The 15918-nt window shown below is 35.2% G+C and overlaps 2 protein-coding genes across 2 annotated transcripts in view; both read right to left on the bottom strand.

The window, feature by feature from the left end:
* Positions 1–10543, bottom strand: part of LOC126778948 (SID1 transmembrane family member 1) — a 34124-nt gene extending 23581 nt beyond the window's left edge. Inside the window, exons 1-11 of the mRNA XM_050502702.1 lie at positions 10175–10543; positions 6371–6480; positions 5876–6016; positions 4847–4935; positions 4511–4728; positions 3799–3945; positions 3535–3680; positions 3317–3442; positions 2276–2403; positions 975–1141; positions 502–604 (exon numbers count right to left, since the gene is read on the bottom strand). Coding sequence (XP_050358659.1) covers positions 502–604; positions 975–1141; positions 2276–2403; positions 3317–3442; positions 3535–3680; positions 3799–3945; positions 4511–4728; positions 4847–4935; positions 5876–6016; positions 6371–6480; positions 10175–10419 — 1620 coding nt within the window. The 5' untranslated portion in view covers positions 10420–10543. The remainder of the gene's footprint in view (positions 1–501; positions 605–974; positions 1142–2275; positions 2404–3316; positions 3443–3534; positions 3681–3798; positions 3946–4510; positions 4729–4846; positions 4936–5875; positions 6017–6370; positions 6481–10174) is intronic.
* Positions 1–15918, bottom strand: part of LOC126778940 (enhancer of rudimentary homolog) — a 238256-nt gene that overhangs the window by 107200 nt on the left and 115138 nt on the right. The window lies entirely within an intron of this gene.

Genomic DNA, 15918 nt, shown 5'->3' with positions numbered 1-15918 from the left:
ATTGATAAAACTCTGCACAGTGCGACATTTAAGGGCTGCTTCTTACTTAATATTGATTTCTTATTTGTACTTGTACGTTGCTTTAGTTTATTTTTTATTAGGTAAATTCTATACAATTATATAGCGTTTTGTTTAGTTGTTTATAAATCAATCAGATGTTGTTATATATTATTACTGTACGAGTTTTATATCAATCCGATATTTTTAATTTATAATCTGCACGGCTGGAGTCAAAGTTTTCTGACAATAATTGAACAGTTTCCGGAATGTTTATGTAATTCTCAAAGAGCCTATTTGAAATTTCAATGTGCGATCGCTATTAAATTATAAACTATTATTATTAGACGATACTAATAACTGATTCAACTTAACTGGCAACATAGATTGTTATAAAAATGTTGTGTTAATGAAAATGAATAATCTTTGTATTCACATTTTCTTCCTCCTGTCCGTTCTTCTTTCTATTCTGAGCGGAGACGACACCGATTGTATTATTTCGACGATGTTGGAGTCGATTCGGGGCTTCTGTAAACGCTTCGCCGATCTCGTTCGAAACTTTGCCGATTCCTGGTTCACTAGGTTCGGCGTTAACGATTTTATACATCTGGAAATATGAAAAGTTATTGTTTAACAGTCTGTCGTACGCTGCATTCCAGTATAAAGATGGCCGTCGACTTTGAAAGTTTTATTATTAGTGAGGTAATAATCATAACTAGATCACATTCCCCACGTATTACTGTCTTATTTATATTCCTTTTTAGTTAAATTAATACTTAGTATAAACGTTGACTGGCAGAGTATATCTAGATGTCGTTAAGTCCGCGACGGCCGTCCGTTTGTGTCGCGCAATCGTTTGGGGACAATGAAATAAATCAGATTACAAAGGCACGCGGAGTAAGGATGGACATGACATCATTGGTAGCGTCACGACGAGTCGTGATCAGACAAGCGAATGTAAGCAGCGGCAGCCGCACCTGGCCGCCTCCTGCAGCTTGCGCGCCAGCAGCTCGTTCTTGAGCTTGGCGGCGGCCAGCTCGCGCCGCAGCTGCGCCTTGCTCTTGTTGCCGGCCGGGTGCAGCAGCGGGTGGCGGCGCAGGCGCGCTGCCGACGGACGCTGGTTCGGGTCCGGGTCCACCATTTTCTGCACATACATTACATATTTAGATTCATTCACACTACCCGTTAGGAATTAGGAATTAAACTCCGAGTTTTTCTGTTTAGATATCACACCGAATTGAGAGTTAGCGAATAGTGCGTCAATCTATGTTCGCTCTTATCGTTTTCAAACCAGACTGGATGATATAAATGATGCCGTTGCAACCATTAATAACAATCTGGCTAGTGTAAATACTTGGTTTAAAAAATTTGGAATAAAGGTCAATCCATCTAAATGTCAGGCGGTCGTTATTGGTAGCTCACGCCTCGTCACTGACGTGGGCTTAACATCTTTGCCTCCCGTTCTATTCAATGACATCGATATTCCTTACCGCCATCATGTAAAATACCTTGATCTTTATATTGATTCCACATCAAGCTGGTCCGTGCATCTCTGAAATCAGCCGCTCAGTCACAGCCACGTTAAGGAGCCTCAATCGTCTTGCAGCCTTTAGTCTTTCCCATAATTGATCATGCGGACGTATGTTATTCCGACCTTAACGAAATTCATCTGAATAAACTTGACCGTCTCTTAAATAACTCTTTACGCTTCGTCTTATGTCTTCGTAAGTTCGATCATATATCTCAGTATCGTGATAGAATAAAATGGTTTACTATTCGACAACGTAGAGACTTCCGATTCCTATCTTCTCTTTTCTCTATTCTCTTTGACCCTCTCTCTCCCTGATTATTTAAAAGTGAGGTTCAAATTTTTGTGCGATAATCACAATCGTCAGCGGCACTCTAACGATTCTTACCTACTTTCTGTTCCTATTCACACTTCTGGTTTCGTTTCTAATTCTTACTCCGTTCAAGCTGTCCGATTATGGAACAAAGTACCTGAGCATATAAGGAAAGCCACCTCTAAACCTACTTTCAAGTCTCGTCTCCGTGAGCATATCTTGTCAGAAAGCTCCTAGTTCTCTTCATCTTTGGCATCTATAATGCATTATTATTCATGTCATACTACTCTCAATGTGGTGGGCAAAAATTTTTTAAATAAATAAAAAATAAATAAATAAACTATTATATATATATATGTATGTATAATAATATTATAATGTAAATGTAAGGGCCCAATTGCCTCTTCTCATCTACATACATATGTACAAAGTCTCACCTTTAACAGCTGATTGAACTCCCTGGAGAGGTTCGGTAAGACGGGTAGCTTCCCGTCTCTGATGTCGTGCCACTCTTGACCGTTCTTGGGCAGGGCTCCCCCGCCGCCGGCCTCGTATAATGTCAGACCTAGAGGACAACACGATATGTATAAACAATCCCATTTCAAACTATTTCCTGTTAAGTATTACGCTTCACGTAACTCTACCACTCTGAGCAGAAGCGTTTGCAATGGACGCTGAGGTACAACTTATGAAAACATGTCAAATGCGTGTTCGTGTTTGTATTTGTATGTACGTGCGCGCGTGTGCGTGCGTGCGCGTTAAACACTGCAATTAACTTTAAACGATTTGATTTGTTTTTACAAACTTTACACCAGTCTACCCTAGTTGCGCTTGATCACGTGTCGATTTCACTGGTGGTAGAGCTTTGTGCAAGCTCGTCTGGGTAGGTACCACCCACTCATCAGATATTCTACCGCAAAACAGCAGTACTTGGTATTGTTGTGTTCCGATTTGAAGGGTGAGTGAGCCAGTGTAATTACAGGCACAAGGCACATAACATCTTAGTTCCCGAGGTTGGTGGCGCATTGGTGATGTAAGCGATGGTTAACATTTCATACGATGCCAATGTCTATGGGCGTTGGTGACCACTTACCATCACGTGGCTCATATGCTCGTCCGCTTTTCTATTCTATATAAAAAAAAATATAATAAATAATAATTGCTGCCTACTTCAGAGCGGTAAAGATAATTGACACAAACTTTCCTACATACAATTCACTATTGTTAATAAATAAAAAATATATTATTTTATGTTATGTTGTTTAAACGCTTATGGAAACATTTATTTTTCCTCAAACGCTTTTGTATTGTGTTGTCATTTAGGATATTTAGGACCTCAAAAGTTTCCCCCGATACCAAAATAAAAAACAGATAAAACACGTTCCTTCATTTCCTTGAATCTAGAGTAATAATAATAATCTAAATGATACAAAGTCATTTAATGTAAATAATTATTTATCAAGAAACATGTCACTCACCGAAAGCAAATATATCAGCTTTGGTTAAATGCGTGAAGTCCTCCTGAAGAACCTCCTTGGGAAGATACCTGCAGTCGCCCTCCTCCACCGACGGTGACGAAACGCAGGTCACGTGACCCAAGTCACCTGCAACGACAGCACGGTTTAGTTACAGATACAACAAAGCAAGGGATTTAAATAGTTGCAGCGCCACCTAGCGGTATGTGTACGAGACTCACCGATCTTGTACTTGTGGAGCGGCAGGTCGGGCTCGTCGTCGTCGTAGCCGTCGTCGGAGTCGGGGGCGGCGCCGCCCTCGCCGCGCACGATGAAGATGTTGCCCGGCTTGAGGTCCATGTGCACCAGCTGCTGCGAGTGGATGTACCTGCGCGGCCGGACACTCGTGAGACACTCTTAGCCTAGCGATGGCTCGTTTACAATCCCCTACTCTATGAATATTTTGTTATTCAAAGACAGTTGTCATCTCTCTGGTAGTTACTTACGCGAGTCCGTCTGCGACGTGCGCCAGCAGCAGCAGCAGCTCGCTCTCCGGTAACGGCCCCGCTTCCATCAGCTGCTGCAGCGAGCCACCGTCGCAGTACTCGCTCTGGATTATCATATGATCGTCCTCCGCCCACGCAGAGTAATATCTGTTGCAAGCAATTATTTTATACTTAATAATAATAATAGAAAAATACAATAAAGTAATAGTCTGAGACTGGAAGCTTTTAATAAAAGTTTAAACAACATTGTACTTTTAATAATGTGTTTTATAGCATATCTGTTCTTACCTTGAAATTGATAGAAGTATTAGCAGCAAAAATATCACACAAACCGTTCAGGAAATATGCCACCAAAAATGACACAAAATCGAGCCTTGAGGAATGCCTATTCTGATTATATGGGGCGGCGTGCGCGTACACCTCGGCGGGGGGCGCCACGCACTACACACACTGCACTCACCGGACGAGGTGCGGGTGGCGGCCGAGCGCGGCGTGCGCGTACACCTCGGCGGGGGGCGCCACGCACTACACACACTGCACTCACCGGACGAGGTGCGGGTGGCGGCCGAGCGCGGCGTGCGCGTACACCTCGGCGGGGGGCGCCACGCACTACACACACTGCACTCACCGGACGAGGTGCGGGTGGCGGCCGAGCGCGGCGTGCGCGTACACCTCGGCGGGGGGCGCCACGCACTACACACACTGCACTCACCGGACGAGGTGCGGGTGGCGGCCGAGCGCGGCGTGCGCGTACACCTCTGTGAGCGCGGCGCGCTCGGCGGCCGAGCCGGCCACGGGGCGCAGCGAGCGCTTGAGCGCGTACACGCAGCCGTCCAGCTTGTTGACGCAGCGCGCCACGCGACCGAACGCGCCGCGCCCCACCACGCCCAGCTCCAAGAACTCCACGTTGTAGCGCGAGATGTTGGACTCCTGAGCGACAACGGGAGCTATTATATTTACATTTCAAAACACATAATAGATAAAGGGTCACTAGGAAAGTGAACTAACAAAAACTAACTAACTAAACTTAATTAAAAAATCTACTCACTCTGAGTCGCTTCGCAGGCTGCTCGGGCGTCGCGTCTCCCCACGTGGGAGTCTTCGACAGAGCTCTCTTCTTCTTATTCAACGCTTGACCTGAAACAAAATCATTACATCAAATATATTCTCTGTGATATATAATTATCTCGACAACTTGATAGAAGACTGTGTGACTAGAATCAATAATGCTCTTACAATAATAAATATGTAAGTAATACAATTTATTAAAACAAAACAGTAGTAACTACAGTAATGTATGTATATGTACATATGTAAGACTTGTTACACTGGTGGTAGGGCTTTGTGCAAGCTCGTCTGGGTAGGTACCACCCACTCATCAGATATTCTACCGCAAAACAACAATACTTGATATTGTTGTGTTCCAGTTTGAAGGGTGAGTGAGCCAGTGTAATTACAGGCACGAGGGACATAAAATCTTAGTTCCCAAGGTTGGTGGCGCAGTGGCTATAAGCAATGGTTGACATTTCTTACAATGCCAATGTCTAAGGGCGTTTGGTGACCACTTACCATCAGGTGGCCCATATACTCGTCCACCTTCCTATTCTATAAAAAAAAAAAAAAAGATATATAAGAGTACATATTCAGTATAATAATAGTATGTATCTCTTACAATTGATATTTTTAATGACAAATTGAACCAGTTGCGTAAAAAAAAAATATTTTTTTTCTCAATAATAATGTGTAAATTTTTATTTTTAACTTCCTTTATCTTTATAAATGTACCTCTTACTTTTGTTTGCTTTTGATCGTATTCAAAAAATTTAAATGTTCTCAGATATTCGTATTATATTCATTTTATACCAATCAAGTGATAATTTTATAATGATTTAATTGTTTATGCCTTTTCTATTTGTTATAAATATTTTGATTTTTAAATTTTTTTTTTGTTAACTCGTAACGTTGATATATTTAGCAACACCTATAATTTAGAAGACACTTGATTTGTATAACGTACTTCTTGTTGGTGTTGATATTATAATAAATAAATATACATATTATATAGGTGGGGTATTACCGTCAGGTGTGAAAGGGTTGATGTTGGCGAGTGGTCGCCTCGCAGGCCTCGTGTCGTCGAGTTCGTCCGGCGGTAGGCTGCCGAGGGCACTGTCCTCGTCCGACGGTGGGTGCAGATGGTGACTCGAGCCAGACGGCATGCCTGGTGAATAAATCAAAAGTTTTTTAACAAATAATGCTTATGTTTTATTATTATTAATGTAGATTGTAACTGAACCGGACGCTTTGGGTCAAAGCCTAAAACAAATCTTAACCAAAGATCACCGGTTCTAGTCAACACAAGCTCGTCACGTTGCTTGACGAGTAAAACATTGTAAGGCAAGCCTGCATAGACTTGACACAATTCTCCAACATGTGAATCCACCAATCCGCATTGGAGCACTGGGATAAATTGCAATCTTTCCCTCCAAAAAGATCGACTAAGCCTAACAGCGAGACATTTAAAGGCCATTCAGAACACTTTGTACTATGAATAAAAAAACATTACAATTCTTACCAGTTGGCGCGTTGACTTTTGGCGGGAAGAGTCTCGATCTGGGGGGGTGATGGGAGGGCGTTGAACATTTCTCTAGCAGCGTTTTCGGAGTGTGCGGACTATCGAATAATCTAGAAATAAAAAACAAAACATACTATTTATATATTCTTGTTTTGATTTTCAATTGTTATTTATTAATATTAATATAGTTATGACAATTACTCCTCTTTGTTATTTATATATTTAACGTTTGGATTTAATTTCATATTATATTGTATTATTATCACTACATTTCTTTGATATGTCTAACAATTCACTATTTACGTATGTGTGTATTTATTATGACAGACACTCGCGCGTAGCCATATTAAGATGATACCATAGACAATTTAGTATGTTTTAATGATTTGACATAGGTATTGCGTAACTTATATGTATAGATAATCCTAATTAGTTTTTGCGATTTAGATCGTGCAGAATGTTTTTTCTCTCTCATAAATACACTTGAATAGCTTTATAACCCAAATCTAAGTTAATTTAAAGCTGATGTAGATTCATCTAAACCGGGAACCGGGAACCGTCAACTAACTCAATCAATACTATTTTTCAATAATTAAATAAAATTTATTTAATTATTGAAATTAATATTTTTAAATAGATAGTTACTATATTTTGGAATAAAAAACATTGAATTTAATGAAGATTAGCGGCTATACAGTTGAAACAGGGGAATTACGTGCTCACGGGAAGCAACGATATGTTAAACTGTAAAAATAGAATACTTGAATACACACAAAATCTGTTTCATTTCACGAATAATAAAACTAATGATATTATTTCAATGGTTTCAAAAGATCTCGCTCAAGAATCGTAAGAATATAACCTTTGTTCAACTTCCCCTGACCTCCCCTCACGCACACTTGCATAAAGTCTATAAAAACACTTGTATCCAAAGATTACACACACGAGCACACTTCATCTTGAACACCTGAAGTTATAAGTGTGTTTGATATGATCCCTATTACAATGCAGTAAGGAGTATTTTTTTAAAGAGTCAAATTTCGTAAACTTAAATGACATTCATTTTTAGAACACCTGACAATATTGCAATAAAGAGGTAATTTATTCAAAAATGGACTCTAAAGTTTTATGGTTAAAGTACAAATTTACACATTCGGATATTTTGAGAATATTACGCAATAGAAATCGTTTCCAAATTTGAATATCACTAATATTATAAAAATTTAAATATTATGTTGCGGTTGGAATTTTGTTATAAAAGTAACATGAATAGAGTTAAAAATTGAACACTAATCATTACAATAAATACAAACGGATACATTTCATATTTTTTTCGAAATTCCGCTCCATTTTTAAAAACAGAAATCGTTTTTTTTTTTTCGATCTATTGTCATACATAAGATTTCATACATGCTATAAACGACTTTATCCCTTTGTAATAGAGACGTAAAGAGCATTGATATATATTTTTTTTTACTTAAAGGTGTTTTCAAGTTCAACATTGGCGGAAATATTTTCTTGTGCGTAGGTGTTTTTTTGCGGCAGATGTCAGCTGTTGAATCATATGCTCGTGTTATTGTGCGTATAACTGTTGTTTAACTGATTTTAACCGAAATTTTAAGCTGAATCTTAACTATCTTTAGTTAAGATTATTTACGCATATATACCGAATTTAAAAACTATTGCGTGTAATTTTTCATTACCTTTGTTATATGTATAAATCAATATGTTTTTAACAAATTATTTATTATATATTTTAAAGGCTGTTTCGTGCAATACCTTCGCCAAGAGGATTGAATTAAGCAAAATTTAAAAAACCATTTCAGTCTGATTTCCCACCAAAATGTACCTACATATCAAATTATTCTATTACTGAAACATAATCTTGTCGGATTAAAAGAGATCATAGGATCAATTGAATCATGTACATAATTGAATTGATTGATTTCAATTGGTTTATCTGTACCTTTTTTATATACGGCTCTCTTCATATACAATATATTATCAAACTATTACACAGTTCAAGACAATGATTCTTAAAATACCACAAATTCATTCATTAAGCCTTTATTCTAGAAAAAAAAATTTTATTGCCAAAGATCAATTGGTTTGATAAAAAACACCTAGGCCCCGAGAGTTTGTATCTCATTGAACTAGTTACATGGAGGTTCTTATTTATATGTATATATATATATTAGCCTTTGATTGAAATGTTGATTAATTTTGTTATATTATAAGCAGGCTCATGATTCTCTTACAATATGCACTTTTAAATAATTTGACAAGGTTCAATTTGATGCACAACTTCTAATTGTTCAAAATGTTGTCAACTTTTCGAACTACTGAGAGAAACCAGCAAACTCAGTAGATACTCTTTTACATTTATCATTTACAATTAAATTTATATATCCAATATGAAAATTAATGAATATCTAAGCTAATATATCATCTGTATAAACTTATACTGTAAATGCCTTATTTATTAATGATATTTGTATGGTGCTATCGATTTATTTATTGGAGAATGAAGACTGTTTAAACATTACCTGCTTACCTATTGAGTTTTTCTTGCATTCACAATAATTTATCATTTAGTAGTTTGCTTTAATCGTTACAGACATGTCAAAAGTTTAATTAAAATACTTATTAATCATTTACGTAAGTTGAAATTAGCAATGTATATGCAGTTGTATGTATATCCATTATAAGCATAGCATAATTAGAATATTATTTTTTATTATATTATGTTAAATAGGAAAACCAAGTTAAGTTCTATTTATGTATTAGACTGAGATTTTGATACATAATCTTTGAACTATATTAAAATGTTTTATCTTAGTTTATAAGATTTTGTATTACATAAAATTGTATACAATTAAATTGTTTAAGGTGTTTTACTTAAGTACTTTAAATGTTACTTTGTGTTATAATTTTTGACAATTTTATTGTATATTTTAAGGAATAGTATCTATGTATGCTGATATAAACAGTACATAATATTTGTCTAACCACACAACATATACATAACTTTCATTTCTTTGACTCAAATAGTTTAAAAACTTGTCAGACAAGTTAAAAGTAGAATTAAACATGAACAGGACTCATGTCGAAACATGTTTAGACAGGAATTTAGATCCTAATTTTGTGTCTAGACATGATTCCTAGTATACATAATATTATTACAGAAAATTATAAGGTAAAGAAAATGGGTTAATGAATTCAATTTGGCTTTAAATGTTTGTTTTTAAATATTTAACGTAATGGTGAAATTAAATTATCAAAATTTATAATTTTTTAATAAATATTTAACAAGCTAAATGTAAAGTTATCATGAAGTATTGCAACTAGCCATTACAAAGTTAGAATTTTTTCATCCATATTCATTATTATGGTAGATATATCAACATGCTTGTTTTTTTTTTCGAGAACCTTCTAGAAGGATGCGAAGCAGGTTTTTATTAAGAAGTTAAGCAAAACTTTCTAGAACGTTTTTCTCAAGTAATTAATTTTAAGTGAAATACATGACACAAAAATGAATCAAAACAAATTTATAATCATTACTTGTCTCAATTTGTCACAAATCTTAACATAGGTTTAGTTATAATTAGCATTTAATTTGTTATTAGAAGTCATTACATAAATAGTTAAGAAAAGGTTTGTTATATAAACAAAAAGTACATTAATATTAAACAGATACCAAAAAAAACGTTTGCTCATGTCAGCTTTCTTTTTCTCTAAACAATGCTATCGTTTTGGAACGTGAGGTTTTCGCCCTGATTATCTAATGAGACAAAATGTACTTACTTAAGAGCCTTGACCCTTTTGTACGGTGGACTGAGGGATGCAGGAGCTGATGTAGGGTCCCTCGGGCCTTCATCCTCGTCCATACTACTAAAATCTAACTTTCGAGGCACAATTGAAGCCGGTATCGGACTTAAATTATCAGAAAATATGTTAAAAGAGTCTGACATATCACAAGATGTTTCCACTGACAATTCAGATGAATTATGTTTGTTGAAGCCGTTCTTCATTCTGTACCACTCACCCATGTTTATATACACATTTAACCCACTTTTTAAAAGTTTTTTCACAAATTAATCGAATTATTACGATTAACAATCAACATGTACTTTCTCAAAATCCAACGATATGGCGGATGACGCATAGCACCTGTTTAATAGGCCGACCAATCACAGCGCAAGATTTGACCGGTGAGATGAATTCTTGCTTCGTATTGGCTTGGGTTATTTTTTTTAAATAACGAAGTAGCTTTGGTGCTTTTAATTGTCAAATGGACGCGTTCCTATTTAACGTTAGTTTTGTAAATAAAATAAAGCATAATATATCTTTTAAAAGATTATCGCAGTGCTTAGTTTATTTAGATAGTGTTTAAACTGATTTTGGTAAATGAAATAAAAAATGGTGTCTGTAATAACTATGTTTTGCATAAAAATTTGAAAAATATATGCATTATTTTTTCTCGAACAATATGAGCTTTGAACACAGTGGAAAAAATAATAATTTAATAAAATTATAATATCATAATACGGTTTTTTATAATAATTTATACAAAATTAAAACAATTATCCTGCGACATCTGGTGTATGTTTTGGTAAGCAATAATTTTACTTATCATAACAGATGTCGCCTTATAATAGCTTATGCTATTTACCCCTAGATGGCGAATAATTGACAAATAATTTTGGTCTTTTTAGTGGTGTGAAAGTCACTTTTAACAAATTTCTTCAAATAAGTTCATGTATTAGATGAGTTTTTTTTTTTATTAATAATCATATTGTATAACGTCAAGGTATGTAAGAATGTTTCTTTCGATTATTGTTTGCATAACTGTTAAGTTATTGAACGATAGTTTTACGAATTTCTAGTATTAACACGTAGATTATTATTTATGTGTAAATGTTTCAGCTGACTTTAATACAATATTATTAATATAATCATTTAAAATATAACTTTCGACTTAGTACGTACAATGTCATACCAGCAGAAAGAAAGACAGATTTACAATCAAAACCAATTTCATGCCCTTCCCGGATAAAGCATTTTTTTATACATAAATTGAATGACGTAGTAGATAAACGCTGGTTAACGAGTAAATTAACCGCTCACAGCCCGACACAGTCCCGTCCCGCCCGCTGCCTTGCCATACTATAAAATCAATATCAAAATATTTTTCTTTATCGAGTAAGCTCTTAAAATCACTTTTTAATAGTCATATTACAGTTTTCGATGATATGTAAAGCTATGTAAGCAGTTCCGTACATAAGCTATCGATAAGAACCGGCAAGTTAGTAGTATTTTTTACCCACCAATTTAAAAATTAAAACGTAGAGGTAAATATAAGGAAATCTTAGATTTACATAGGTATTCCATGCGATTTGCTGTATTTTGCTCTACAAACAGTTCTTGATTAATTTACCTTTATTTATAATACAACACTATTAGACTTAACTATTTATAAGCATTTTAATTTAACTCCCAAAGTTCGGATTACAACTTCGCGGACATTAAAAACGCCATTTTCTCAGATTATTCAAGATCTCGACTCGATGATGCTGCGTCTATTCAATGTCAAAGTTGTTTATTTGTCTTTACTCCCCCTGTAGTTGAAATAGGCTATAGGCAGTGGCGTAGCTATCTTAGAGCCAGGTGGTGCAGTGCACCAGGGCCTGGAGCTCAAGGGACCCTCTAACCTCAGCTTTGAAAAGATAGGAGCATAAAAGAAAAAAAAAATGTGTGGAATTCTGTTAAAAATAGTTTTTTTTCCATTTATTGACCTCATCTGTAGAATAAATATTTTGTATTGTCATGTGCATCGTTGATTATTTATTCCTATTTTCTTCTATTAAACACACAGAGATTCTACCCCACATAGAGGCGACGTATGGATTTAGCCTACTAGGGATAAGTTGAACTCACTGTTTCCTATTCTTGTTCCTATCTATAATTTTGAAGGCCAATATAAGTTCAAGCTACACGAAAAGAGACAGACACCAATTACAGACAGAGTCCAATCTGTAATTGGTGGTAGGGCTTTGTGTCTGGACGTCTGGTTATGTACTATTATTTTATGCTTGACATAAATTCTATCGTCCAGCAGTAATTGTCGTGTTTCATTGTTGTGCTTTAATTTGAAGTATTAGTGAGTCAGTGTAACTACATGATCAAGAGACATAATATCTTAGTTTCCAAAGTTGGTGGCGCACTGCCAATGTAACGGTTGGTTAATATCTTTTAATATCCCAATATATATGCGCGGTGACCACTTACCATCAGGTGTTTTATTTGCCAGTTTACCAATTAAAAAAATACAATCTAGAATAATAATCATATTATAAATTAAGATATGTATTTAAAATATTATAAAACACATTCCGTTATCTTTTTTCACATAGTTAGTAATCTGATAATAATTAAAATCACCCACAGACAGACACGTTTATTTAAAAAGAAATAAAATCATTCATGGCCAAATGCGGTTGACAGTTGACAGAGATTTCGGCGGGAGCGCACGTGACGCCATCTATTGTCATTTCGTCGCGCTTCCGTTTAGACATTTGTTACGCAGATTATATCATATTAATTGTTTTTTGTTATTATTATAGTTTTATTTATGAGAAAATATTTATGAAGGATTTAACGGTACGTTAATTTGTTAAAAATATGGGACGATATACTGTTGACATTTTATTTTGTCGGGGAATTAAATGTAAGCCGGTATTAAAAGTAAAATATAAATGAAATCTTGATAAATATAATATTGTTTCCATTAAATACCATATTATACATACCTAGTTACTTATAAAAAATAAATTAAAATTAAATTTGTCTTGCTTTTATGTCATTATTTTGTATATTTCCAAATATTTAGAAGTAATTTGTAGTTAGAACTATAATGTAAGAGTGAGGACTCTTAGCGGAAGCTGCCTTTATAAGTTAAAATGTGCCGCAGCTATACATTATTATTCATAACATTATTATACATTGTATAAAGAAATAAACAATTTACTATTTGAAGAAATTAAAAAAACAGCTGTTTTTTTAATATTATCTGTATTAAGACCTTCTATACATTCGACCTTATATAAAGTTGGTTTTTAATGCAATCTAAATAATACTTACTTACTGGTGGTAGGGCTTTGTGCAAGCTCGTCTGGGTAGGTACCACCCACTCATCAGATATTCTACCGCAAAACAGCAATACTTGATATTGTTGTGTTCCGGTTTGAAGGGTGAGTGAGCCAGTGTAATTACAGGCACAAGGGACATAAAATCTTAGTTCCCAAGGTTGGTGGCGCATTGGATATGTAAGCGATGGTTGACATTTCTTACAATGCCAATGTCTAAGAGCGTTGGTGACCACTTACCATCAGGTGGCCCATATGCTCGTCCGCCTTCCTATTCTATAAAAAAAAAAAAAAACTTGATTACATTTTCGTTATATTTCACTTGAAACGATATACGTACCTAACTAGAATTGTATGTGTATTGTGAAGACGAGGGTTGTGGTCTATGACCCTCAGTGACGGGTTTGGGGACGTAAAGAGGTCGCAGTTCCTTATAATTGTAGTTTGAACAATTTTCATTTTATAACGAGCTTTTGGTTCGTACATTATTGTTTAGCTAATTTAAATTACATGTTATAAAGTACGTTAATTAAATACAATTAAAATTATAACATATGTTCTGCATGAAAATAAACAAATACTAACTGTAAATCAATAAATATTGTTTTTCGTAAGTAATTTATGTATTTTTATGAATGTAAAATAACATAACATTTAAATTTTATAATAAGCAAAAATAAAACACCATCGAACTTCAAAATATCCGCTCTATATATTCATGCGCTTAATTCATGTCATGCTCGGAGGATAATTTGTATGTGGCGGATGGGAATCTGCGACTGTTGTCACCAACCCACGTTGGAGAAGCGTGGTGGAATATACTCCAAAACCTTTCCATCGGGTCTTATTACAACATGCATTACTAAATTATATTTCGTCAATAATATCACTTGATTGCTTTAAAAACGAACTCCATGTAACGTAATTACCTGCCCCTCCCGAACGGATAAATCCATACAAATTTGACCCTTAATTTCAAAAACATACCAAAAAATAAAATAAGCATTTCAAATTTTAGCTCTCTTGACTGAGTAGTTTTGGCTGTGTCAGTCAGTAAACTTTTTTTTATTTATAAATAAACTTCCATTTTATATTTTTATGTTTAAAATCAAAAGATAATACTAAATTCATACAAAGCTTTTGTTATAGTTAGTATAAAGGCATAAATATTAAACTATGTTGTGACACGAACCCTTCCGCAACTGTCCGTGTCGAATTGTCGTAATTGCATAAATAGTGGCGCAGCATTCACTAAGTTAGGGGTGGTTGGGATACGTATTAAACTACCCTTTGCTCAGGATATCGGTTATAACTTTGTCTTATACGTTTTTGATATCACTTAAAAGCACTGACAAATATATATATATATATATATGTCGCGGATTCAAATGGATTGTCATTTTAATGGCAGCCATTGTCGTCTTTTATTGATTTTATTAAAACGGTCAGTGCGCACGTCCGGCGCTGGCGCTGTCCTGAGAGCAAGAGACCAAGGGGGTCGCTCGACAAACGATCACACGCGCTAATGACAGATACACCTTTATATTTTATATTTCCATTATTCGGCTGTACAATAAAAAAGGCACACATCTTATATTTTTCACACTTGACGTCTGACAACCGACCAACCTATATGACATACATCACGTTGTGTGGTGTTGCTATTCCAATAAGTGACGTCGTATACCCTCTTAAATTTATTATCTCTGACATATATATATAACATAACACTAAGCATTGCTGTTTGGTGGATGAATAAGTGATGACTGTCCTGCAGACGGGTCCGCACAAAGCTTTACCAAAAAGTGAAATTAATGTTATGTAACAAATTATTTGCCAAATACATAATAAAATAACCAAAGCTTATATTATCAAAGTCAATCACGGGACTGATCGAAAACAATTATTATGTATATGAATCACATTCTCAATACAAATCTGATTGATTTTAATACAGCAATAACATGAGTTGCTTACAGTTTCTTCTCTTTATGTAAAGCTTACTCGAATAAATACATTAGACTCAATTTGATTTCGAAATAAAGTATTTATTCAAGTTGGCTTTTACGAGCACTTTTGAATCGTTATTTTACATGTTTATACTAAGCTAGTTTCCGCCCACGGCTTCTTCCACGCGTGTTCCGGGAGGAGGTATTTGGTACATTATATATATTTTCTGTACCTCTGTCTGCATAGCCTGACTGTATGCAAAAATTCATAATGATCTGTTGATTAGTTAAGATGAGAAAGGGTAACAAACAAACAAACTCACTTTCACATTTACAATATAAGTTAAAAGTGAATCTACTGAAATAAAACTGGCCAGACATTAATTCAGTTAAATTCTGCGCATTCATACCCATCGTTGGAGCAGCATGGTCTAAGCTACAAATACTCTCCTCA

Source organism: Nymphalis io, chromosome 27, assembly GCF_905147045.1.
Source record: "Nymphalis io chromosome 27, ilAglIoxx1.1, whole genome shotgun sequence".
NCBI lineage: Eukaryota > Metazoa > Arthropoda > Insecta > Lepidoptera > Nymphalidae > Nymphalis > Nymphalis io.
This window is presented reverse-complemented; position numbering and strand designations above follow the sequence as displayed.